Here is a 22,667-nt window from a genome sequence, read left to right on the forward strand (position 1 = left end):
CTCATGGGCATCTACTTAGGCCTGACTTGACCGCCCTTTCTTTACCCTCACGTCTTTTGGAAGTCGTACCCGAAAAACAATACAAGCTTCAGGTCGGCGAGACCCCCGCCTCTCCTCCTGACCCTGTTTCTGACCATGTTGTGGTGCTAAGGAGGGTTCCTTGTCGTCGCCTTAGGACATAGTGACGTCACTCGAGCAGCATCGCGCCCCAACTGTTTCCACCAGGGCCCTCCCTGCTCGTCCCGTCGCTGCTCCCCTTGTCATCCCTGCTCCGTATTACTTTACCCATTCGAGACCGTTCTAAATGGTTGCAGAGGCAGCTCATCCACATACGTCTAGGTCAAGCATCAGCCAGCAACTTCGCCAAGTTCTCAATTACTGTTGCAAAGTTCCAATCTTGTAATACCGGAATAACGTATACAAAGAAGATATTATCTAGTACTGTTGGTTCGCCCAGCGCCTTCCTAGGAGTTAAGAGTGTGCAGTAGGCACTCGGTACCGTTCACGCCTGACCAGCAGCTAGTCGCCATCCGGGTCATTTAAAACCGTATGTCTTCTTCCCCATGTCTCTGTAGCGCTTGGCTCTAGTCTAGTCTTCGACCTTGAGCGGTTCAACATTCCAGATCTCCTCGGCATACTCGTTGATGCAGCGGTCACTGCTGAAGAAGCCCATGCGAGCAACGCTGGTAATGGACTTGGTGATCCACTCCTCCTGGTTCTTGTACGCCTCATCGACGAGGTTGTGTGTTTCAATGTAGCTGTTGAAGTCGTCCGAAACAAGGTAGTAGTCACCGTGATCACGCACCGCCGAGATGAGCGCTTGGAAGTCGGACACGGAGCCGAATGTTCCGTTCTCAATTGCAGAGAAGACTTTGGTAAGGTTTTCGTCGACGGAGTGAGATCCGTAGGTGTGGGCATGGCGGAGATCCTCGACATCCTCGGCAAGGTTGCCAAAGAGGAAGATATTGTTCTCGCCAATCTCGCGCGTGATCTCAATCTACGCTAGTGTCAACAATCGTCGTCCAGCCGGGCCCATCCCGTCGTGTCACTTACATTGGCGCCGTCGCACGTGCCAATAATTAGGCCGCCGTTGAGCACAAACTTCATGTTGCTGGTACCTGAGGCCCTGCAAGTCTTGTTAGCTGGAACGGACGGCATTGGGAGACTATGCTGGGACTGGGAACACTTACTCAGTACCGGCAGTGGAGATGTGCTCGCTAAGGTCCGAAGCAGGGATGATCATCTCGGCCTTGCTGACGTTGTAGTCCTCGAGGAAGATGACCTTGAGCAGATCACCAATGTCCTCATCCTTGTTGACGACGGAACCGACGTTGTTGACCAGATGAATAATTTGCTTGGCCATCCAGTAGCCAGGAGCAGCCTTTCCGCCGAAGATGGAAACGCGCGGCGCTACCTTCTTGCGGTCCTCAGGGGACATGGCCTTGAGGGTAAGGTAGCGATGGATGACGCCAAAGATGTTCATCTGCTGACGCTTGTACTCGTGAATACGCTTGACTTGAACGTCGAAGAGCGCGGCGGGGTTAATGCTGACGCCCGTCGTCGTCTTGATGTACTTGGCCAGGCGGACTTTGTTGGCGTACTTGATCTCGGCCCATTCCTTGCGGAACGCCTTGTCGTTGACGCTCAGCTCGAGCTTGTTCAGCTGCGTCAAGTCCTTGAGAAATTCGTATCCTCCGGTCTTGGATGCGATCAGGTCGGACAACCGGGGGTTGGCCTGGTGCAGCCAGCGTCTCGGGGTAATGCCATTGGTGACGTTGGTGAACTTGTCAGGGCCGTAGATGTTGACAAAGTCCTTGAAGATTGTGGTCTTGATGAGATCGGAGTGCAGCTCGGCTACACCGTTGACCTTGTGGGAGCCAACAATGGCCAAGAATGCCATGCGCACCATCTTGGGCTGCGACTCCTCGATGATGGAGACTCTGCCGAGGATGTCGCGGTCGTTGGGAAACATCTTCTCGACGCTCTGGAGAAAGAACAGATTGATGTCGTAAATAATCTGTAAGTGTCTGGGAAGCAGATGCTGGACTAGGCCAACGGGCCATTTCTCCAAAGCCTCGGGAAGAACCGTGTGGTTGGTGTAGCCGAACGTGGCAGTGACGATGTTCCACGCCTCATCCCATTCCAACTTCTCGAGATCCACCAGGATACGCTGCAACTCGACGATGGCGAGTGTGGGGTGGGTGTCGTTCAGCTGGATGGCGACCTGGTCAGGGAACTCCCTCCAGGGACGTCTAGACTTCTTGAAGCGGCGGACGATGTCGTAGAGAGACGCAGCACACCAGAAGTATTGCTGCTTCAGTCGGAGCTCCTTGCCACGCTCGAGGTTGTCGTTGGGGTATAGGACAGCACTGATAGTCTCGGCACGCTGCTGGTCGGCGACCGAGTTTTCGTAGTCACCGCTATTGAATTTTTGAAAATCGAACTCTCCGCTAGCAGCCTTGCTGGACCACAGACGCAAGTTGTTGGTGGATGGCGTCGCGTAACCCGGAATTGGAACGTCGTATGCCACGGCGGTGACTGTCTCGCCGCCCTCCCAGCTAGCGACGGTCTTGCCATTGGAGTCGGTTGACTTCTGGACGTGACCGAAGAATTGGATCTCGGGGGTTGTTAGCATGCCCTCCAAGGTCATACCGTTTGGTTGGCTCAACTCACGTCAACAGTAACGTCGTGGCGGGGGAACTCCCAAGGGTTGAAGTCAAGCCAGTAATCGGGAACCTCGACCTGGTAGCCATCGATAATCTCCTGTTTGAAGATGCCGTATCTGTATCTCAGTCCGTAGCCCCAGGCGGGGAAGTTGAGGGAGGCCAGACTGTCGAGGAAACAGGCAGCCAATCGACCCAGGCCGCCATTGCCGAGAGCAGCATCGTGTTCCTGTTCGATAACGTCCTCGATGCGGAAACCGAGCTCGTCAAGGCCATCTACAAAGCTGTCAGCATTTATCTTCCTGGCTATCTCAACTACGCCTATGGCCCTTGGCGTTCACTTACCCTTGGCAACGTCCTTCAGACCGACGTTCAACATGGCATTGTCGAGGGCACGGCCCATGAGAAACTCGAGCGAAAAGTAGTAGATTCGCTTTCCGTCTACGAGAGTCTGGCGCTGCTGAGTCTTGTTCCACTCCTTGACCAGACGGTCACGGAAGGCCAAGCTAGCGGCGGAGTAGGCAGCTGTCTCATCACAGTTGAACATGCTGCGAGCCAGGGTGGTCTCGACATGGCGGACAACCTCCTTCTCAAACTCCTCCTTGCTTTTGAAGGGGCCGGCCTGGGCCTTGGACCATGCCTCACGCTGGGGCTCTGGGATCGAAGCTATGGAAAGGAACGTCAGTCGCGAGTTTTCATTATTGAGGTAACGGGTGTCAGCCGAGGATGAAGTGTGGCAGGGCGGGAACGAAGCTACTGGGTCTATGTGGCGTGATGGAGCTCGCGACGATCAATGCGGGGTATTTGGGTCTGAGCTGAAGAGCTGCCCCTCCAAAGCTCCACGAGAGCTCTCCCGCAAAAGTCGGAAGCCGGCAGGCGACATAGCATATGCCCCAGAAATCATGCAATGGAGAGACCAAAAAAAACTATGACTGACCCTCGACGCTCTTGATCTCGCCAGCGCCGAAGCCGGTAAAGGTTCTCTTGTGCTTGGGGCGAGAGATACCGGCCGGACCGACACTGCCCTGGACGTCGATGATGGGCGCACCGGTGGAAGGACGCCGCTCGCGCAAAGGAATGCGCTGCTGTTCCGTGGACCCCGACATTCTCGTGGGTGATTGAGTACGCTTACGAAAACGAAGTATTGAGGGAGTGGAGACTCAATTGGCCTAGTGACGGAGCTCGACTATTTCGTAAAGCCGTCAGCCGTCCTGTTAGCTATGATAGCCCCTCGAGAAAGAGACAGAAGAGTGCGGTGATCGAAACACCACTCGATCGTAGGCGATGAGTGATGGGTGGAGGGGGGAGGAGAGAGACGATGGAGGAAGAGGTCCAGACTTTCTATGACAAGCGCAGCAAACAGGACGTACGTCAAGGATTTCGGTGGGGGGAGGCGGGGTGTTAGAGTGCTTGAAGCTCAGTCCACACCACTCACGGCCGTACTCCTCAGTCAGCGCAGCGCCTACGAAGCGAAGCGTCTCAGCCAGAAGAGTTGGTCCTCAGGAGCGAAAGCTTTGCTGAACAATGGACGACGCTAGATGGCGCTGCCGAGGTGATTTGGGCTGCAAGAACTGCTCGAGGACGAAGTACGATGATATGTGCCGGTAGACGTACTTGGAAGACACGAGCTTGAGAGACGGGAGAGGGTTAACGAGGCGAAACTGCCTGGAGAGTGTAGCCGTGAAGACTGTACAGGTGTAAGGAAGAAAGAGGAGGAGGGGTAAAGTAGGAGAAAGAATCAAGAAGTTAGGAAAGATGAGGGGGACGGTGGGAGCTTAAGAAAGAGCTGGACAGATGAGGAAAGGTAGGCATGTATATTTCTCAGTCAGCCATGGCATATTTTATGGACTACGGTACATGCGGCAAGAGGAGGAGAGGGACGAGTTGGAGGAGGTACATGAGCAATGGATGGATGGGAGGCTACCTACCTACCTACCAACCTTACCTCACCGTCCGTGCCTACCTAGGTAGGTAGGTAGCTAGCTTGCTGCCTCTGACAGTGCATCATCGAGATGGAAGGTAGGGCGTGGGTGTGGGTGCGGGAGGCATTGTAGAGACGCATAGGCCGCGTACAACATCGACTGGATCTTGCACAAATGCACCACTCATCCAGCTCGCGAAGGCACCAGGACGAAGCAATATGGCACCCTCAAACAACCTAGCATTGACTGTCTCGCAGCTGTGGACTTGGACGAAGGAGGCAAATGGAGTGGCAGACTTTGGCTGATCTGACAACCCGCTCACACCAGAAATCCAATACGCCGGGGGGGGGCTCTGGCGCCGGAGCCCCATACTATCCCTCGCGTCTCCTCCATCAAGGTTTTGTCAATGTGTCCGGGCCCGCCCGCTCTGATCTAGCCAGTGCCTAGGTCGAGGGCACCTCTCACATAGTTACCCGCGTGCCTATGTGTCCATGTCGACAAGAACCATCTCGAAAAAAAATGCTCAGGAGGGAAACTGCATGAAATGACCTCACCCCGCGGCGTCGTGGCTTCGAGGATCGGGGGGACCAGAGCATGCAATTGCGAGCCCTTGCCTGCTTGTTGTCTGCTTGCTGGCTGCTTGCGCGATGCATCGAGCTACGAACAATGCGGGGTGACGCGTGAGGCAAGCGAGCACCCTGGCAACAGTGACACAGTTACCCCTTAGCTTGATGGCAGCAATGCTTCTGTAGGGTCTACCGGCTGAGGCCAAAGTTGACCTAATAGAGCAGGTAGCAAGTGCATCAGCGCCAGAAAAGCACAGGTATGTATTTATATGTCTTACCCAATACTGGTCCTTACACGCTGTACCTGGCTTCCTGTGCACCTGCCTATGCGGATTCCTACTTAGAAGAAGGAGTAAAAAAGTACCAAGTTACCGGTCAAGATGCAGTGCTCACTTCCATTTGTTCACAGGTGTGAAGCAGATGTATTTGCACCTCGACAACCGTATGCAGCCAGCATGTTTAGCGTGACCACGGCGGCCACCAGGCTAGTGGTACATCAACTCAACAGGGACGGCACTTACACCGAGGCACTCCGTTGGGTCTACCTAACTGTAAGTACAACTGGCCCAGTAGGGGAAAGAGGAGCTTTAGAATGAATCCTCATGGACGCCCCGCCTCCTGCTCTTCCAAAAGCCCAGGACCCAAGGCCGTCTAACAGCATTTCTTGATTGGGATGGCCCGACTGTGACGATATGTACTCCCTCCTCCCTCCCAAAAAAGGAAACCCGGACGTAACGAAGGTTCGGGAGCACACGCCGGCCCAGCAACTCACTCATTTCACACCGGCACACCTCAACGGGACATTGGCATGGCGTCCTCACCTTGGAACGCGGGACACGGCGGCAAGTCTCACACCGGTTCCCCGGTCATGGTTCGCCTCGCCAATATCAGCAGCCAGCACGGCATCCACACATTGCATTCCCGTCACCACCGACCGTACTTTCAAAGCCCGACCGAGTTTGGTTTTCTGCACCACAAACCGCAGCGCTTCACTGTCCCCGAGTCTCTTCCTCTCCAAGCAACCCATTCCACCATGCCTGTCTCCTCCCAGGCGCGCCTTTGAACATGTCGGCTTCCTACCTAAATACTTTACCTAAATACTTTATACGATGTAGGTGCTCGTACGGCACCCACCGCTATTACCCTGCCCGAACCCTGGTGACGGCCCTGGCACTCCAACCAACAGTTACACACAACTCCCCACCGGGTTCCATAACAACTGGATACCCCCCTCAATACGGGTGGGGCCAAGCTGCTGCGGCATGGCCTGGGCCAGAGGAAAGAGACGCCGCCTTTCCCTTCCAAGGAGCCCTAGATGCTGGAGACAGTTTTCTACGTTGGCAAAGTAGAGAAGAAAGAACGCCGCCTACGCCAAACATGTCGTAAGCTTAAGCTCCTCTATCCGTTGTTCTCATCCTCGACGGTGGCAGGGCAGACAGAAGACGACATTCACCGTCGTTCTGTCTACATACATCTAGACTCCTCGACTCTCTTCAGAGATGCCCAAGCACGTAACTGGCTAGACAACAATAACAATCATCTTCACCTCACATACCCCGCCTTTCCCAGTGGTTCAGCAGAGTGAGACTGTCTGACAGAACACGACATTGCGGACCGCCACCCACAACACCCACGTCCTGGTTGGAATGCAATGCAATGTCCTGCAATCCACCCCAACTTCACCCGATGCCCCTCTGCGCGCCTCTCCTACCCTTGTACGGTTCCAGTCAAGTGGCTGGGTGACTTACAATGCCATTATGCCGCGTTCACATCGTGCTGTCTCCGGTATACCCTGCTTCAAGGCCACCCACATGGCCCACCCACTAAGTATTACCCCCCCACCAACACACGGCATAGACCGACGAGTGGCAATCCTTACCCTGGAAACATAAGGCTGTCTGTTGTCCTTCACAGCCGCCGCAATACTCGCCGGCGAAGATGGTTGTGTACTGTGTGTGGTGAGAAACAGATGCACCGCTTTGAGCGCGCACAGCCTTGCGGTATTAATACGATATAACAGCCATCTATGCCAGGCCTCAAGCCAGCGCTTAAGCGTTCCCTCTCGTCGGGAAGCCTTCCTCAGAGCTCCCCCATCCATAGTCGTTCCCGTCAAAAACCTCATCAATCGACCGACGCTCTCTTTCGCAGTCGCACACGACCTCTGGATGCCGTGTCATCTTGTTGTCGAGCCCTAACCAGGCTCTATTTCCGCACATCCTCCCTCGAGCTGCCGCAGGTGCATGCATGCAGAGATTTGCTTCATTTCGCTGTCGCAACGCTCCAGCTAAAAGTCAGTTCCCTGTGCTCTCCCGGCTCTTTCGAGATGGCCAGACCGATGTTCGCTATGCCTGCAACTCCCACCCCACAGTTCCAAGCATCAGTCCCAAACGAATGGTCCATTCATCACTTCGTCTCTCAACTCCCCTTTCCCAATACCGTACTCCAGACAACGGCCGGCATATATCTCGCCTAGAGAGCTTCCAAGTGCACACCTACTCTCTTCCCCGACACCCGGTTTTCTCGCCTGGGCGGCAGCAACCGGTTGCGAATGCCCCTTTTTTTTTGGAATTTTTTCAAGATTCGGGTTCCGGAATGCAAAGGGGAATTGTCGCTGTCGATTTTAAGGCACCAACCAACCCGTTCGCTCGACCGTGTCGTATCGAAAACGAGCGTAGAAACCAGAGTGAACGCCATCCAAACGAAGTGCCGCCCACAACGCCCGGCAATGCTGTAAAACGCTGACCCGCAACAGAGGAGATGAATCTAAACATTAAACAGAAAAAGAAAATGGGTGATCCAAGTCGTTCCGGTCTTATAGGATTCCCGAGTCCCGAAGAGCGTTGTTTAGGATCGTCTCCTTGACTGCCGCAAACACTAGTCGAATGTTGGACGTGTCGGTTGCTTGAGTCAGGCTACCATCTGGTTAGCTCTCCGCCCCACCCCCGATACAATGTCACTTACTGGGGATACAGGTTGAGGTGTGCTCGGTTGACCTGGTTGAACCTCCAGAGGAGATATTTGGCCGCCTTGTTGACGTCGTTGCCGCCAGAGTAGTCAGGGAAGTAGTTGCCCAACGGTGAACGTCCAAGCTTTTGCTTGAAAATATCCACCTTGTTCAGGAACAAGATAATACTGGTACGCATGAACCATCTTGAGTTTACCACGGAATCAAACAGTAGTAAACTTTCCATCATTCGGTTCTGCAACTGTTAGTTTCTGTAGTGATGTCGACGGCATGGGGTTCCGGTTATCCGTACCTGACTGGACTCTTCGAGCAGAACTTGGTCGTACTCGCTCAAAGCGACACAGAAAATAATGGACGTGACGTTCTCGAAGCAGTGAATCCACTTCTTCCTTTCGCTTCTTTGGCCGCCGACGTCGAACATGCTGGGACTATGTTAGCGTGTCCCGAAATTGCAAGCGTCTTTCGTTGAGTCTCACTGTATGCTGAGCTGGCCCATCTGAAATCTTGTCTCGTATATACCAGTCGTCTTGGTTCTAGCCCTGAGAACGTCCATCTCGTTGGGGAGGTAGTCGGGAGCGACGATGCGCATAACCTCTTGAAAAAAGCTGATACCGTAGGGTCAGCTGCCACTCCCGTCAAAGCCAGAAAAGCGGAATGAGGGGAACGTACTATTCTGCTGAATCCATCAGGTAGAATTCGGTCTGCCTGTCCATGAGCTGCTCCCTTGCAGGGTCGCTCCATATAGATTGAATGGCAACGCCGATTTGGGGATCGATGTGCGCCTGGGGACCAGACTCGGCTGTGTATTCCATAAGGAAAGTGGCATATGCCTTGTTTGCTTCGATTTGGGGCTCGATATCGAACTGCCGCATCGCCTGTATCACTGCTTTCGCGCATTCCACCAAATTCTTAAAGACGGTCGGTCGATAATTGTATAGTTCGTCTTCGGAGTAGCCCTTCAAGTGAATGATCTTCATCTGCTTGACGATGGTGGATTTGCCGCTCTCTCCGGAGCCTACGTATTTATCAGCGTGCTGGTCGACAAAGGGAGCGGCCGGGCCTGGGCGCGATCAGAACGTACCGAGCAGGAGAATCTTGCATTCTCGGCGTAACCTCTTGGAGTCCTCCTCCAGCTGTCTATCGATCGCCTGACTCTTCTTTTTCTGTTCTACCTCCTCGTTGTTCGAGCTCATACAGGCACCCATTTTGGCAGGCGTGGCGAGGCTCAAGTCGAGCCACTAACCGTAGCAATGATGTGACCAAGAATTGTTTGGTGCCTCGGGTCTGCAGGGCTCCCAAGGATGCGAGGAATGAGGCAGCGTGTGTTCTCCCAGTGGACGCACGTTAAATGCCCATAGTATGATTAGGTGATATTCCTAGATGGTAGATAAATCGCAAGGCTGAGAATGTCGGCAGGCGGTCGTTGGTTGATGCGGCGGTTCGTCGGCGGCGGGCTCGGCGGCAAGGCGAGCGTGTCGGTCGATGAGTTTCGGCCAAGGACCAGTCGATGGCAGCAATCGAGAATCGACGATGACGGACGTTCGGAATCGGATATCGCAGGGCGTGAGGATGAAAGGACAATAGGCTTCGACCCTGAAAATCGGGGAAGAGCGGGAAGTGGTGAGGAAGATGGGTAGCGAAGAACGGGAGACGAGAGAGTGCGACCGGAAGGCGGGCGAGCAAGGACAGTGTCGGTGGAATAAATGTGGGTATCACCAGGACCTCGACAGACGGGCGGGTAAGTGCAATTGGGTGCGGCCCAAGCTAAGCAGCGATGTACCTTTCTTGTACCGGGCAACCCAGCGAAGGAGGAAGAGAGTGAGAGCCTTGTTGGATCGTCGCTGGCCCCAGCGTCACAGAAAGCATGTGCAACAAAGGGAAATATGATGACTGAGATCAACCTGACAGTCCTGCTCGGATCTGCTTATCAAATGTCGAAAAGTTGCAGTAACAGAGACTTGGTAATTGAAAGGCTGGAAGGGAAAATGATGGGAGAGGGAGAGGAAATGGGTTGGCGCGGGGGAGAGTTAGTGAGGAAGAGAGGAGTGTGTGGGTAATGGAAAAAGGAATCCCGTCGTGCAGGAAAGCGCAATGTCGATACTAGTGGCAGGCTGGAGTCGCAAGAGGTAGTAGGTAGGAGCAGGTAGACCGCAGCAGCGGTAACTTCGCACCGTTATCCGCTGCAGACAGACACAGAGACCAGGGGGGCGACACTCGAGGGAGAGGGAGGGAGCGGAGAGAGAAAAAAAGAGAGGGAGAGGGAGAGGGAGACTGGGACCAGTAGGCAAGAGTCAAGACGACACACACACACACACACACACACACACACACACACACCCCACCACCACCACCACCACACACAACAGATATCTCTTACACAGTCAGACCCAGCGAGCCCGGACATGACGCCCTTCGGTCTTCATCAGTACGCAGTGTTGACGACGGGACAGGGACACGTTCCCGGACAACCAGCACAGAACTGCAGCAGGTCTAGCTCAGTCGGCAAGGCCAGGGCGGCAGGTGCGGGTGCGGGTGCGGGTGGTGTGGTGTATGTGAGAGTGAGTGAGTGAGTGAGTGAGTGAGTGAGTGAGTGAGTGAGTGTGTGTGTGTGTGTGTGTGTGTGTGTGTGTGTGTGTGTGTGTGTGTGTGTGTGTGTGTGCATATGTGGTTGGGGGTGTGGATCTGATACCAATGGTTCTTGTGCGTCGACGATATGCCTGTGTCTGTTACTGCGGACGGACTCGGCCTTTCCAACTTCTTCAATCGAATTGGGATGGTCTTGGCTCGTCCGGAGGGGGAAACAGGCCGGACCGGGGCAGGGCAGATGTGAGGGAAGCAATGAAAGTGAAGGATGAAATCTCCATCAGTACATAATAATGGAATCAACGCTGACACGCAGGACGGAAAAGGTACCTTGAGATACCTACGCAATCAGATGCCCTGCACAAGCCATACGTCGCTGCTAGAGCCGGGGCACCGAGGGCGGACGAGTGTGGGAGAGTGTGGTATACGACTTGGCAGGCCAGGAGAGTCTGAATAGTGAGCTCAGCTCTCGATATGGGCTTGCCTCGACTGCGTGGGTACCTTGGGTAGGCCATTGGGTAAGGGGATTGGACGGGAACATCCAGTCGTCGTTTTCTTCACACTTCGATGCCTCGCTCGGCTTCAAGAGCGGACTCATGAGCGAGCCTTAAGCCTTCGCTCCCGAGGATCTCAGCAGTCATTGGTCTTGGAGCTCTCTCATCTGGGTTAGGTAGGGCGGTCCACCACCACCTTACGGGCCAGCTCCACTCGTTTTAGTGTGTTGTCCCTCCGCCGCATGCATGGCATCCAAGCCATTCTCTCTCGTGGTTGGATGCATGCCCTGCTCAATTCGGGTTTCGACAGATATTTACAGCACACGGTACGTACCTCACTAATCTCCTGGGCCTTTCGGGACATTTCTGCTGCCAGAATCCCTGGCGACTGACTTGGCCGTGTGGTTTCTGACACTTATTTATTGTCTGCCTTTGCACCCCTGGGCTATTTTCATTACAGCAAATACAGGATCATGCAGAGGGAGCAGCACCCTACTTGAGGCAGCAAGCAATCGGGGCAGATGATGAGTCTATTGTGAAGATGGAAGCGACAAGGAATGTCCTGTCTATCCGGGTTGGCGAGGAGGAACACGTCGTGGTGTCTCGCCAGGCCAAGGTTTACTTGTAATGGACATACAGGTACACATACGAATACACCTCATGGCCTTGACTTTTACTTTGCTTTCGATACACGTGCATCGTTCTCACGCACACAGCGTCTATTTCTTGGGTCTTGGGTACACACATTTAGTGGTTAGTGGGCTGGCAAACAAGGTCCAGCCATTAAAGATGGCATCTTCGTCTTGTACAGCATCGGTAAACAAGTATGACGATATGTATCGCCTCGCCTTTACCACATTCTCTTTTTCCTTCAGTGAGTTTTTTGCAACTGCTAAATAGATCCGCCCAACCCGATAGGTATCGGCACCTACCCCAAGATGCGCACTTCGTCTCCTGCCGCAAACCAGAGTGTCGGGATCCAGTGGCCTTTTCGCTCCATTTCATTTCTTCTTCTTCGTCGTCCTCTTTCTCTTCCACTTTTTTCTTCTTCTTCATCTTGCTTTACTTTTGCCCATCTATGTTTTCTTTTACCAGTTTGTCATTCTTCCTTCTTCGGGAAAATCTTCATTTCGAGGTCTCTCTGCTCACCAATCATACCCCCTTATACCAAGGCAAAGCATTGCGGCCGGATCCCGGAAGATTCCAGTACATCCTGGAAAGCCACACGATTTGACCGCGCTCAGCAACGCGTCCCCGCATCCGGCAGCCCCAGACACCCAGACAGCTTTGACGAGCGAGCGCGGAGGTTTGCTGGCAGAACTTAGAAGGGAAGGGGAGCCAGGCAATGTAACAGTTGTTTCAGTCACCGCTCCCGAGTAATGATCCTTCAACCTCGTCGTCCTACAGTCTCATGTCTGAGTCTATTCCCGGTCCACCAATCAACAACATAGAGGGAGACCCTGCTCCGTGCGGTTTATTCAAGGGTTGAACGTTGGTCAGTTGGAAATTGGAAATTGGACGATTGCCACCCTTCGAGCCTTTCCAACCAAGAGCACCGCAAATGAAGTCATCTGGAACGGACAGCCATCAAAATGTCATCAACATGCTCTTCACCAGCGACGGCGCCATTGACCCAGACCGGCATTGGGTTTCGGCGAAGATCATCTCCTTTGCTTCCGGCTTGAACGGATCACTGGCCTTTGACCTGAGGCAGGCTAGTAAATGCCGCCAGCCCTGACGACCAAGGTGGCAGTCAGTCAGCCCGACGCAAAGTTTGAACAGGACCGGCGGATGACTTTTACCCGTCGCTTTAATCGCGGTGGCTTGCCGCTGGTCTTCGTTCCCTTCCAGTTGACCGCAGAGATCTGCCGATTCGGCATCGAGCCCTTGCCTCTTACGGCGCTTGAACGTGCCTATTCATGTATCGGCCAACCCCCCGCATTACACCGAAGGCGCATCCTACACCATCGATGCGTCCAGACGACGCGGGAGATATGAGCCATGTTGCAGACAGTCAAACCGTCGGCGTTGCTGCTGTTACGATGCCATTGCAGATAGATGCCGAAGCAGAGGTTTCCTTCCGCCTAGCCTGCCGCCACGTTCCAGCGTCGCAGCACGCCATCGTCCTGGGATCCAGTAACCCGACCGCCCGCCACTTCCGTCGACTGGGCTTCTGGCCTTTAGGCCTTGGCTCTTTCCAGTATCGTGCGTGCCTATGTCCATCGTGAATGTGCTCACGATGCACTGCTAGTGGAATATGCGAAGGATGGTAGATGGCCACATCCCCGTCGGACGCCAGGAATTCAGACCAGCTTGAAAACTTTATACACGCTTTGGGCACATTCACAGCGCTGGTTCCAGCTTGAACGGGCCTCTCTCCAGGCCCTTTCGATTGCGTCTCTCTCCTCATCAACGGTCTGCCGCGTACATCCGAGCCGTTATTCGCCAGTTGGGTTCCTGAATTGTGCTCTTATCAAACAACTCACCAAGTGCTCAGTTGAAGGAAGTTGGTGTCATTGACTGACTTTCCATTTGCTGTCGTTTTCTCGGGATTCTAGACCTGACGGAACTGCTTCGAAAGCAATGTGCCGGCTGCGTTCGTATCAGGTAGGCCTGGCAAAGAGCCTGTCTTTTCTTCCATCTGCCGCTGGGCTTTGATGACCGGACACCCCTGTCCTCGTCAACGCTTTCGTCAGATGATTGGCGTTGATCGGCTCGCCCTCTCGGCTGTGTGCCTGGAACGCCTCGCCCAATCGGCTAGCCTCAACCTGTCTGGGTGTTCATAAGCCCCCTCCCCCCTCCTCCTGGAACAGATGTCGGCAGGGGGGGAGGCCACACGTGGTAGAGAGAAGGCATTAAGTCTCAGCGCTCCGAGCTTGAAGGGCCCGCAGGCCTGGCCGCCCCAGACAGCCAAACAGCTCTTGTTTCTTTCATCTTGATCATTCCACAACAGGGGCCGAGTGACCAGTGCAGCTCCGTTGTCGTCCGGTGGCTGGAGCAGCCCCGTCTCAAAGCGCGGCGACTTGCTAAGCAAGATTTACCTGGACCGGTCAAGCTGCGAATTAAACTTCACTTTCGATAAACCCTCATACTTGCACACTATCTTGGAGTGATATTCATGATATATCCCCTGGTCGGCTGCTCTTATCAGCTGCCTGAATGAGACAAGTCCCGGTCGAAACCGTTGCTATCCAGCCTCCCATGGCGCAACCTTGGCCTTCCTGTGGTTACTCAGTGCTTGACAAGCTGGTGTCTCGAAGCGTCAGCCCCTTTGCCATACCCGGGTTTAGGGCTCGATGCCAGGCCTGAAGCTATCAGGTATGCGTATCATAGGAGCAAGACCACACCAGTCACGATCAGCGAATAGCGATAGCGCTCAAGGCCCTTGGCATTTCGGGGTATAGCCGGCGTTCCAAACACCATCCTTGATAACCCTCATAAGGGGATCACGTGGCAGGACGTTCCGCGTCCTTATTGGCAAATCGAAGGTGGTGGGCGACGAGCGGCATCAAGGAGATACTCTCGCTGCTACACACGCAGGATTGGGGTGAACTACTTTGGCAAGGGCGCATCCGATTACCAGCGGCTACATTCTCCCGGTACAGGGAGCTAAGATATAAATACGAGGGATCGGCAAAAAAAACAACCGCGTTTATTGAGAAAAAAGTGGCCATGTCGAAAAGAGTTTTGTTGCGGCTATTGGGCTTCTGCTGTGGGATGGTTCTGGCCCAAAAAGAAGAAGAAACGGAAGAAGGGTGGGAAGCTCTACATGACTTCGATAGAAAACGTGGCAAACTCACCTGGTATGGCCTGCCAAGTCGTCAAAGTTCAGGTGAGTGGCCCCTCCGGGTCGAGGATGTTCCAAGATGCAGTTTTGAGTTGTCCCTTTCCACCCTACGGTCTTGTCCTGATGTTTCACGTCATCCCATGATAGCCGCGGTTCTGACTAGCGTTGGAACAAACTTTGTCTCTCTCTTCCTCTCTCTCTTCCTTTTCCTTTTCCTTCATTTTTTGCCCACATTAATATCTGATGAAGTGCTGCGTGGCACCCCCCGCCTGGAAGGGACGAGTGAGTATGTCGATATCGGGGCGCGGGACGAACGAATGAGGCTCGGGGCACGATTCAGTCTCGAGTTTGGCTCGCGGGAAATCGTCCAGAGAATGAGGCAATGGGGGGGGGGGGGGGGCAGCCTATTGTTTTCGGGTCGCGTTGTCGAGGGTGTGGCGACCCGACCCGATCGTCCGGCCAAAAGTTCCCTTCACCCACGTGCTGTTGAAATGGTCGCAGGGTCCGGGGGGAAACTCCTTCTCACCTGGAAACGCTGGTCTCGATTTCATCCGTCTCGATTGAGTCTGACTCGGAGCGAGGACTGCATCCCGCTCGCATCTTCAGATCCCGTTGCCATCTCCGGTCGGCAGCACGACGGAGATGGTGCCTCGGGCTTGCTCATTTTTGCTTGGTAGTCCGTGTCCGTACGAAAAGTGAGGAAGGCCGTGGACCAGCATCAGTCAAGTGAAGGGAGAAGGATAGGTAAACCAAGGTCGCCGAGAGGTGATCAAGACATCGGTATGTTTACATGAAAACTGCCCGATGTCCTGCCGGCCGCGCCATCTTAGCGCCCGTCTCATCCGTGCGGCGCCCGGCCGTACTGGCCCATCTTTGTGAGCGGCCTGCAAGGTGCAACAACACCACACTCGCGGCTTCGCGATAGACATGCGGCCCGGCTGCAGTCATCTCGAGGATCTGATCAAGCACCTTCTCGGGTTTCGTCATCTAGAAGTGGTGGTAGGTGTGTGTGTGTGTGATTGGTCAGCATCAATGAGTTTGGGCTCGTGAGATGTTGTCGTCACGCAAGGGGAGGCAGCGGGGGCCCTTCCCACCAGCTGCTGAGCAACGACGTGCAGAGAACGAGCCCTGAAAAGCCGTGAGTAGTTATTTCGACCTCGCCATCGGGCTATCTGCGTGAACAGGGTAATTTAAGACAACCTGGGTTCCAGCGCCCTTTCTCATTAAGGAACAGTTTACAACCCCAGTCAAGCAGTTGTTCAAGAAAATTCCTTAAAACCGAAGACCTGACATTATGTCTTCCACGGAAACCGTTGCCCTCTACGGCCACGGCAAGCTCAGATTCGGTTCTGGCCATCTTACTGACAATCGACCCAAAGGCTACACCCCTAATCCGGCGAAAGTGGCCATGATCCTGGAGGAGCTCGAGCTTCCCCCTGTGAGAATGCGCGTGTGTCCCAGCCCGGCGAGCAAACAAACAAAAACGACGCTGAAAATGGCAAGGCAACCACGCTGACAGAGACGACCACAGGAAGGTCATGGTCGACCTCGCCGTCGTCAAGGAGGAGCCCTACGTCTTCATCAACCCCAACCGCTGCCTGCCGGCCCTTAGGGACCCGAACTCGGGAGTTCGCCCTCTGGGAGTTCGGCGCCATTATTGAAGTGCCTTGTCGAGACTTACAACGCCAGCGGCAGGGTCTCGCATCCGTCGTCGCCGCAACAGTTTCTCGTGAAGAAGCGGCCGTGTTTCCAGATATCGCGCCAGGTTCGTAGCCCCCCTCCCCCCCTTCTCCCCTTTGCTTCCGGTGGTTCGCTCCTCGCTCCCACCTTCGCGACAGCTTTCGTGTGGGTACGTGTTTCTATTCTGTTGTGAACACACCAGAAAACAGACGCCTTATCCGATGTGATGTAGGGCCCCTACTTTGGCCAGCTCAGCTGGGTCAAGATCCTCCACTCAGAGGACGTTCCTAGCGCAAAGCAGCGCTACGAGGAGCAAACCGTCCGCATCCTCTCCGTCCTCTACCGCGCCCTCGGGGGGAAGCAGTACCTCGTCAGAAACAGAGCGTGCGTTTGACCCTACCTACCCCTGCTGTCCGCCATTCTCAAGTTCCCTCTTTCGCACTTGTCCCTGATCACGTTCTCAACTCACCCAGGCTCTGGGCCCACTGCTGTGCAAACCGAAGAACTGACAAGACCAAAAACCTAAGAATCTACGTTGACATGGCCTTCAAGACTGGGAACTAACTCGCCCGACGTCTACGTGGTATCTCCTGAACAGCTAAGTGGGACATCGACGGCAAGTACCCCGACTACGCCGACTGGACCGCCCGGGTCCGCGCCCGGCCCGTCCTCGACGACGTCTTGAAGACCATGAGCAGGCGGCGCGCTGAGAAGAGGGAGAAGAACCGAGTCGCAAGGTGCTTTGACCGGGCCGGCAGTACCGCGTGGTAGCGGGAGGCTTGTGATGGACTCGGTGTGCCGCCAGCCGGCTGTGCAGTCATCATTTCTATTCCAGTGAGCTACGGCTAATGCTAATTTCCCACCTCCAGTCCTGTCCTTTCCAATGCCTTTTCTTCTACTCGCAAGCCTTCATAATTCGCTCGTCATGGCCGTTTGCATACCCGACTCGGCCCATGTACAGGGAGGGACCACAAAGACTAAATCGCGATCAACGACCAAGACTCCAGGGTTCATGCACACTCTCACTCAGGCTGGGGCCGCCGAGCTACCTATCTAGATGCCCATTCCCTATTCACCGTGTCTCAAGCAACCCATATCGACTCGGCATACAAAATCACAGCATCCTGCCACCCCTCCCCCCACTTACAAGCCAGATGATGGTTTATTTCCAGTCGTTCAACCCTGCCCACGGATCGCTGTTTTGCTGAGGCTGAGCCGACCGCGGATGCGCGCTTGATGGATACGCACTATGGGGGGTTTGCTGCTGGTAGTTCTGTGACTGCTGCTGCTGCTGGTAATCCTGCTGACCGTAGAATGTCTGCTGAGGGCCCAGTGGCGGGGGGCCAGGGGGTGGAGGTGGTGGCACAAACCCAGCGGGCATCTGTTGCTGCTGGTTAGGGAAGCCACCGTATTGCTGGCCTTGGTTGAACGACGTTTGCGTGGGCGGAGGCGAGGCTGGGCCGCGAAGAACAGCCGGACCAAACGTGGATTGATGAGGAGGCGGCGATGTCGGGCCGGGAGTGCGGCCGTACTGGCTTGGGTCGTACGCCGCCTGGCCGTACGCATGTTGAGGCGTGTATGACTGGGAAGTCGGAGGGGCAGCGAAGCCAGGGTACTGCTGTTGGGTTGGGGGCGGAGACTGAGGAACCTGGTACTGTCCGGAGAAGTTGGTCGGGGGGTATCGCGGTGTCGACGAGGTGTTGGCGAAGTTCAGCGGTGAAGGTGTAGGTCGGTTCGACGCAGGTTTCGGTGAAGGTGCGGGGGGCTCCATAGACATGCGCTCCATCAGTCCGCGCAGACGCTCTCGTTCCAACTCTGCATGTGCGTCCTTGCGAGTCGACCGCTCCTGTTCAATGGTGTTGAGAAGCTGAGCACCCTCGGAGCGTCTGTTGTTGACAAACGTCTCGACGTTCTTCTCAAGGCTCTGCACCGTCTCTTTCATCTCGGCGTACCACGTCTTCGCACCCTGGAGACCAGCCTCCAAGTCGAGGAACTCCTGGTACGCCCGTTTGTATTTGTTCATGACTGAAGCCCTTTGCCGCTGGATGGCTTCGTACTTGCTCTGTTCTGACCTGACTCGCTTGTCTTGCAGGAGAGTGTTGAAGCTAGTCGTCAGGTCCTTCATCAATGCCGACTGCTTGTGGTTGGCCTGAAGCAGTCTGTTTTGGTAAGGGCGGAACTTCTCCAGCTCTGACTGGAAAAGCTGGTTCTCGTAGTTTGTAATCGACTTCTTGTTAAGGATCAGAATCTCCGAGATGTCATCGTTGTGGACCTGTTGATGTTTAGCATGTCTGTCTAACCTCCCCACCTCCTCTCGACTGCTTTGACTCTCGTACCTTTTCCTTGAGATCCTTCAACACTTGGTTGCGTTCTCTCTTGATGAGATTCAACTTCTTCATGATCTCCTCCACCTTGTGGATTTGGTCAACGACACTCGGCCCCCCTTCCTCGAAGTCGACGTCCAACAGGTTCGGTTCGTTGCCGGAAGGGCTCGTGACATTGCTCGACTTCCCGCGAACCTTGCTAACAGCATGTTGGAACAGAGAGTCGATGCCTCCATGCGTGGCGGCAGCTCTCATTTCCTGGAATTCCGTTTCGTTTTGCCTCAACTTCGCCGCCAGTTGGTTGTCGCTTCTTGCTGCCTCTTCCAACGCCTCTCGGTAATTTCGAATGTCGCTTCGCAACGTCGATGTTAATCTCGAGCTCGGTTGCTGTGTCCAGTCGTTCTCGTATTTGGATCGCATCTTCTCGCACACGCTCTCTTCCATATCCAGCTGCTTTGTACTCTTTTCCAGCGTACTCACAATGATCTCCTTATCGGAGCGTAACGTTTCAAATATGGCAGCTGGATCTTCGTGGCCGGCAACGTCTTCACACCACGTTCTGAACTCTTCATCCGGCAAGATCTCTTGGTCGAACCCTCCTTTCAGTACCTGAAGAGCACCGGGAAGCCTCAAGTAGTCCAAGCTTGCCGCCATCTCACCGTTGGCGGTATCCACTCTTTCGGTCTCGGCTCGGATTAGCTTGGCCTTCTCCTCATCGTAAAGACTGGCCGATTCTGTCACGGCTAGAGGCACGATCTTGGAGAAGAGATCCGGGCCGGTAATGCGCTGAATGTCTTGACCTGCGTACAGTTCGCTGACGGGGATCGGCTTCGATGCTGGGAGCTTGGGAACAGGTGGCAAGCTCGCCTCCGCGGGCACACTCTGATGGTAGATGAAGTCGTTGTCTTTGCTGAATTCCTTGAGCTTGTCCTGTACGGTTGCCAAATGCCGTTTCGTAAAGTCGACAAGGATACCGCCGGTCTCGGCACCGAGGTTTGAGCTGGGTGGCACCGAGTTCGGGAAGTTGTTAGCGATGCGGTTCGCCTCTTTCCCTTGTGTTTCGGCAATCTGAAGCCTGGCAACAGCAACTCCGTGTTGGCCAGCGTCGTCGTCGGCAAGTGCCTGGTAGTACTGCGACATGGAGCTGAGGAAGTTGAATTTGACCTGACATCGTTAGTTTGACTTAAGAAAACCTGGTGGGAAGTAACCCAGGGGTTGGCTATATAGGGGAGTGGCTGGACGGCAGTTCTCACCTGGACCATGAGCAGCCAAACCTTCTCAAATATAGCTCTATTGAAGTTGTCTTGGACGCCTTCTACCGCCTGCGAGTATAAGGACGCTGCTTGGCTGGAAAGCTTGGCTAGAAGGGCCGACTTTTTGTTATCCGCCACCTGTTTCTCCAAAAAGACCTCCTGCGCCTGAGCCAGCATAATGTGAATGAGGGTTTTGACGGTCTCACGGCTAAGGTCGGACGAGGGAGCGTGGAGAAAGTTCTCGTTGATGTAAGTGAACATGCCAGCGGAGGCCTGGAAGGAATGGTACGCGGCCTTGAGGCCCGGCTCCTCCGACCTTGTTTGGTGAGCGGCGTGACATGACAGAACGGCTGAAATATTGAATATAATGGAGGCTTTCTCGAATGCGAGCGAGTATTGGGCCGTCGATTTGTGTGTGAAGGCATCGAACCTGCGAGGTGGTGGGTGTTAGTATGCGCACACGGGGCTTTGGGCTGCAAGGCAAAGCGGGAGGGTTGGTGAGTGATGTACCATGTGAAGGAGATCTTGATATGTTGCTCGTCGACCGGGAAGCGCAAATCAAGAAGCTCAAGCTGGCCGTAATATCTGTAGAGCATATCGCGGCCCGAGGTGCTGTCTTTGCCGGCACCCCTCACGTCCTGTCGCAGACGGTTCAGGGTGGCGCACTCCTCGGCATAGCGTTCCGGATCATCACCATATGTGTCCCTGATGTAGTCCTTCAGCGGGGTGACCCAGTCGATTTCGTTTGTGGCCTTGAGCGGCGACGATATCATGGGCGACTGCGTCATTTTGAAAGACAGAGGCGACGAGGTTTCGGCCCGGAGGATGGCGGGGGAATTGTCGCGGGAGGGACAGTGAAACGCACTCGGTCGGGTGGTTTGCGAAGACGGGCAGCCTTGTTCAGATGTTAGGATGATTGGGTGGCATACGGGGCCTCGCCAAAGGTGGCCTTGAGAAGAAGTGACAGCTGGGAGGTGGATGGATGCAGCTCTCCAGGCCAGGACGCTCGCTGGGCTTGGTGCTGTGAGTGTCTGAGTTGCCGTGGTAGGTAAGCGGAGTGCGGGGTGGGGGCGTGAAGCGACGATTGGGATTGAAAGAGGTGTGGAGGGTGGAAGCAGTCGGGCGTCAGTGCACTTATACGAAGTACGTACTCTTGCTGCAAGCCCCGGTACCTGACGTGAGAGTGCGTTTTCGCTGGGCAGCCCGGTCGGTGGTACTGATGGGGAGGACGCAATGGTTGATCTTGTCGGTGACGGGCGGCGTTGGGCTGCTGTCTGCGGCCGGCCTTAATAGTTCTGGGTGCTGGGTGCAGGGTGTGCGGGTGGAGGTAGGCCGAAATGGCAGCAGCGTATCTACCCCTGTACCTATCTTGCACAAGACGAAGGTTGGCGGGACAGAACTTCTGAAGTCCACGTTGCTTGTTTCTGCTGCTGCTGTTGTTGTTTTTGCCGTCGATTACTGCTTGTGAAGAAATGCACCGAGCTCGTCTTCTGGTGAGGTCATAATGCTGGGGGACCTGGCAAGGTGAGCGATGGTAATTTACAAACGAAGTCCGAAGGGGAGCTCGAAGGGGGAGCTCGAAGGCGGGACCACGGCCGTCTGTATGTCTTTCTGTCTGTCTATTTGTCTGTGCCTTTCTCGACTTCGTGTCTGGGAAGCATGCGTGGCAGTGATATATGTTTGGTGGTTGGTCGTCGTCGTCGTCGTCGTCGTCGACGACGTCGTCTTGTTGTACGTGCTGACGTTGGCGCATAACGTACCTCGGTGGATTAGGTAGTCTGCTGCTGCTGCCGCCGCCGAGTACTGGACAGTGATGATTGCCCACTAAGGGGGCCAGGGGGGGGGGCTGGCTTTGAGGTGGATGCTGCCCTTCGTGTGTACGTAGGATGATAGGATGCTGGCACTCGACTCGGAGGGAAATCACGAGTCTCAAAAGAAACACGCAATGACTGGAATCAGTTTGCTTCGTTCCTTCATCCCTGCCAATACCTAACTACTTAGAAACCTAGATACCCGTCTAGGCAGCCACCAACGACTCTATACGATGATGGACAACTTTACCTGAGGATGCCGCCCGATCTCTCTACACCGACTGACTGACTGATATCCTTAGGATTCTTCTTGCGCGTTCCAACACTTTCCCTGGTGCTCGACATTCGACGAGATTCCAACTCATTTTTATTGGGCAGCTATCGTGAGCCTGTACGTACGATATGGGATCGACCCTCTCTCATCACCCAGTTGTCACCTCACTTCGTGCAATCCACCTCCCGCATCGACATGCCTAGACGGCCTATCCTTCGACCTCCACTGTACCGTAGTGAGACATGCCCGATGCGACGCTCCTCCGTCGCTCCACCCCACGTCAGGTTGTCCCGAGCTTGTCGACCTAGCCGGCCATTGCATTCCATTTCGTGATGTTCCATGTGG

General features: G+C 54.7%; 7 protein-coding genes across 7 annotated transcripts; 3 read left to right on the plus strand and 4 right to left on the minus strand.

The window, feature by feature from the left end:
* Nucleotides 1–353: 353 nt before the first annotated feature.
* CDEST_05170 (Putative glycosyl transferase, family 35, phosphorylase pyridoxal-phosphate attachment) lies at nucleotides 354–4,424 on the minus strand. Its single transcript, XM_062921329.1, has 7 exons — nucleotides 4,034–4,424; nucleotides 3,601–3,849; nucleotides 3,009–3,329; nucleotides 2,674–2,939; nucleotides 1,191–2,617; nucleotides 1,054–1,126; nucleotides 354–997 (listed from the first exon to the last, which is right to left on the minus strand). Exons 2-7 carry the CDS (start codon nucleotides 3,767–3,769, stop codon nucleotides 590–592), a joined length of 2,664 nt encoding a protein of 887 aa, XP_062777380.1. The 5' UTR covers nucleotides 3,770–3,849; nucleotides 4,034–4,424; the 3' UTR covers nucleotides 354–589.
* On the minus strand, nucleotides 3,878–4,668 carry CDEST_05171 (uncharacterized protein; the record flags this gene model as incomplete). The annotated part of the gene is made up of 3 exons (XM_062921330.1): nucleotides 3,878–4,141; nucleotides 4,187–4,350; nucleotides 4,662–4,668. The coding sequence occupies 3 exons, from the start codon at nucleotides 4,666–4,668 to the stop codon at nucleotides 3,878–3,880; spliced, it is 435 nt and encodes a 144-aa protein (XP_062777381.1).
* Nucleotides 4,669–5,129: 461 nt separating this feature from the next.
* CDEST_05172 (uncharacterized protein) lies at nucleotides 5,130–5,312 on the plus strand (the record flags this gene model as incomplete). The annotated part of the gene is made up of 1 exon (XM_062921331.1): nucleotides 5,130–5,312. The coding sequence occupies one exon, from the start codon at nucleotides 5,130–5,132 to the stop codon at nucleotides 5,310–5,312; it is 183 nt and encodes a 60-aa protein (XP_062777382.1).
* Nucleotides 5,313–5,843: 531 nt separating this feature from the next.
* Nucleotides 5,844–6,537, plus strand: CDEST_05173 (uncharacterized protein; the record flags this gene model as incomplete). The annotated part of the gene is made up of 2 exons (XM_062921332.1): nucleotides 5,844–6,153; nucleotides 6,203–6,537. The coding sequence occupies 2 exons, from the start codon at nucleotides 5,844–5,846 to the stop codon at nucleotides 6,535–6,537; spliced, it is 645 nt and encodes a 214-aa protein (XP_062777383.1).
* Nucleotides 6,538–7,108: 571 nt separating this feature from the next.
* Nucleotides 7,109–10,127, minus strand: CDEST_05174 (Putative G protein alpha subunit, helical insertion). The gene is made up of 6 exons (XM_062921333.1): nucleotides 9,198–10,127; nucleotides 8,786–9,131; nucleotides 8,593–8,721; nucleotides 8,409–8,538; nucleotides 8,113–8,351; nucleotides 7,109–8,063 (listed from the first exon to the last, which is right to left on the minus strand). Exons 1-6 carry the CDS (start codon nucleotides 9,319–9,321, stop codon nucleotides 7,964–7,966), a joined length of 1,068 nt encoding a protein of 355 aa, XP_062777384.1. The 5' UTR covers nucleotides 9,322–10,127; the 3' UTR covers nucleotides 7,109–7,963.
* Nucleotides 10,128–15,760: 5,633 nt separating this feature from the next.
* CDEST_05175 (Putative BRO1 domain, ALIX V-shaped domain, BRO1 domain superfamily protein) lies at nucleotides 15,761–22,260 on the minus strand. The gene is made up of 5 exons (XM_062921334.1): nucleotides 20,748–22,260; nucleotides 20,238–20,667; nucleotides 18,997–20,148; nucleotides 17,188–18,932; nucleotides 15,761–17,044 (listed from the first exon to the last, which is right to left on the minus strand). The coding sequence occupies exons 1-4, from the start codon at nucleotides 21,023–21,025 to the stop codon at nucleotides 17,823–17,825; spliced, it is 2,970 nt and encodes a 989-aa protein (XP_062777385.1). The 5' UTR covers nucleotides 21,026–22,260; the 3' UTR covers nucleotides 15,761–17,044; nucleotides 17,188–17,822.
* On the plus strand, nucleotides 15,840–17,352 carry CDEST_05176 (Putative glutathione S-transferase domain superfamily). The gene is made up of 4 exons (XM_062921335.1): nucleotides 15,840–16,418; nucleotides 16,516–16,536; nucleotides 16,593–16,829; nucleotides 16,893–17,352. The coding sequence occupies exons 1-4, from the start codon at nucleotides 16,275–16,277 to the stop codon at nucleotides 17,052–17,054; spliced, it is 564 nt and encodes a 187-aa protein (XP_062777386.1). The 5' UTR covers nucleotides 15,840–16,274; the 3' UTR covers nucleotides 17,055–17,352.
* Nucleotides 22,261–22,667: the final 407 nt, after the last annotated feature.

Source organism: Colletotrichum destructivum, chromosome 3 (assembly GCF_034447905.1).
Source record: "Colletotrichum destructivum chromosome 3, complete sequence".
Classification (NCBI taxonomy): Eukaryota; Fungi; Ascomycota; class Sordariomycetes; order Glomerellales; family Glomerellaceae; genus Colletotrichum; species Colletotrichum destructivum.

Excerpts from the sequence above, each read along its gene's own strand:
- CDEST_05175 (XM_062921334.1), bottom strand. The coding sequence starts at position 21,025 with ATGACGCAGTCGCCCATGATATCGTCGCCGCTCAAGGCCACAAACGAA. Across the intron at positions 20,668-20,747 it reads ATCAAGATCTCCTTCACATG|GTTCGATGCCTTCACACACA; the intron begins GTACATCACTCA and ends ACCACCTCGCAG. Across the intron at positions 18,933-18,996 it reads TGAAGGATCTCAAGGAAAAG|GTCCACAACGATGACATCTC; the intron begins GTACGAGAGTCA and ends AAACATCAACAG.
- CDEST_05174 (XM_062921333.1), bottom strand. The coding sequence starts at position 9,321 with ATGGGTGCCTGTATGAGCTCGAACAACGAGGAGGTAGAACAGAAAAAG. Across the intron at positions 8,539-8,592 it reads ATGGGCCAGCTCAGCATACA|CATGTTCGACGTCGGCGGCC; the intron begins GTGAGACTCAAC and ends ACATAGTCCCAG. Across the intron at positions 8,352-8,408 it reads TGCTCGAAGAGTCCAGTCAG|AACCGAATGATGGAAAGTTT; the intron begins GTACGGATAACC and ends TAACAGTTGCAG.
- CDEST_05170 (XM_062921329.1), bottom strand. The coding sequence starts at position 3,769 with ATGTCGGGGTCCACGGAACAGCAGCGCATTCCTTTGCGCGAGCGGCGT. Across the intron at positions 3,330-3,600 it reads CGAGATCAAGAGCGTCGAGG|CTTCGATCCCAGAGCCCCAG; the intron begins GTCAGTCATAGT and ends TCCTTTCCATAG. Across the intron at positions 1,127-1,190 it reads ATCTCCACTGCCGGTACTGA|GGCCTCAGGTACCAGCAACA; the intron begins GTAAGTGTTCCC and ends CAAGACTTGCAG.
- CDEST_05176 (XM_062921335.1), top strand. The coding sequence starts at position 16,275 with ATGTCTTCCACGGAAACCGTTGCCCTCTACGGCCACGGCAAGCTCAGA. Across the intron at positions 16,419-16,515 it reads AGGAGCTCGAGCTTCCCCCT|GTCATGGTCGACCTCGCCGT; the intron begins GTGAGAATGCGC and ends GACCACAGGAAG. Across the intron at positions 16,830-16,892 it reads TCGCGACAGCTTTCGTGTGG|GGCCCCTACTTTGGCCAGCT; the intron begins GTACGTGTTTCT and ends GATGTGATGTAG.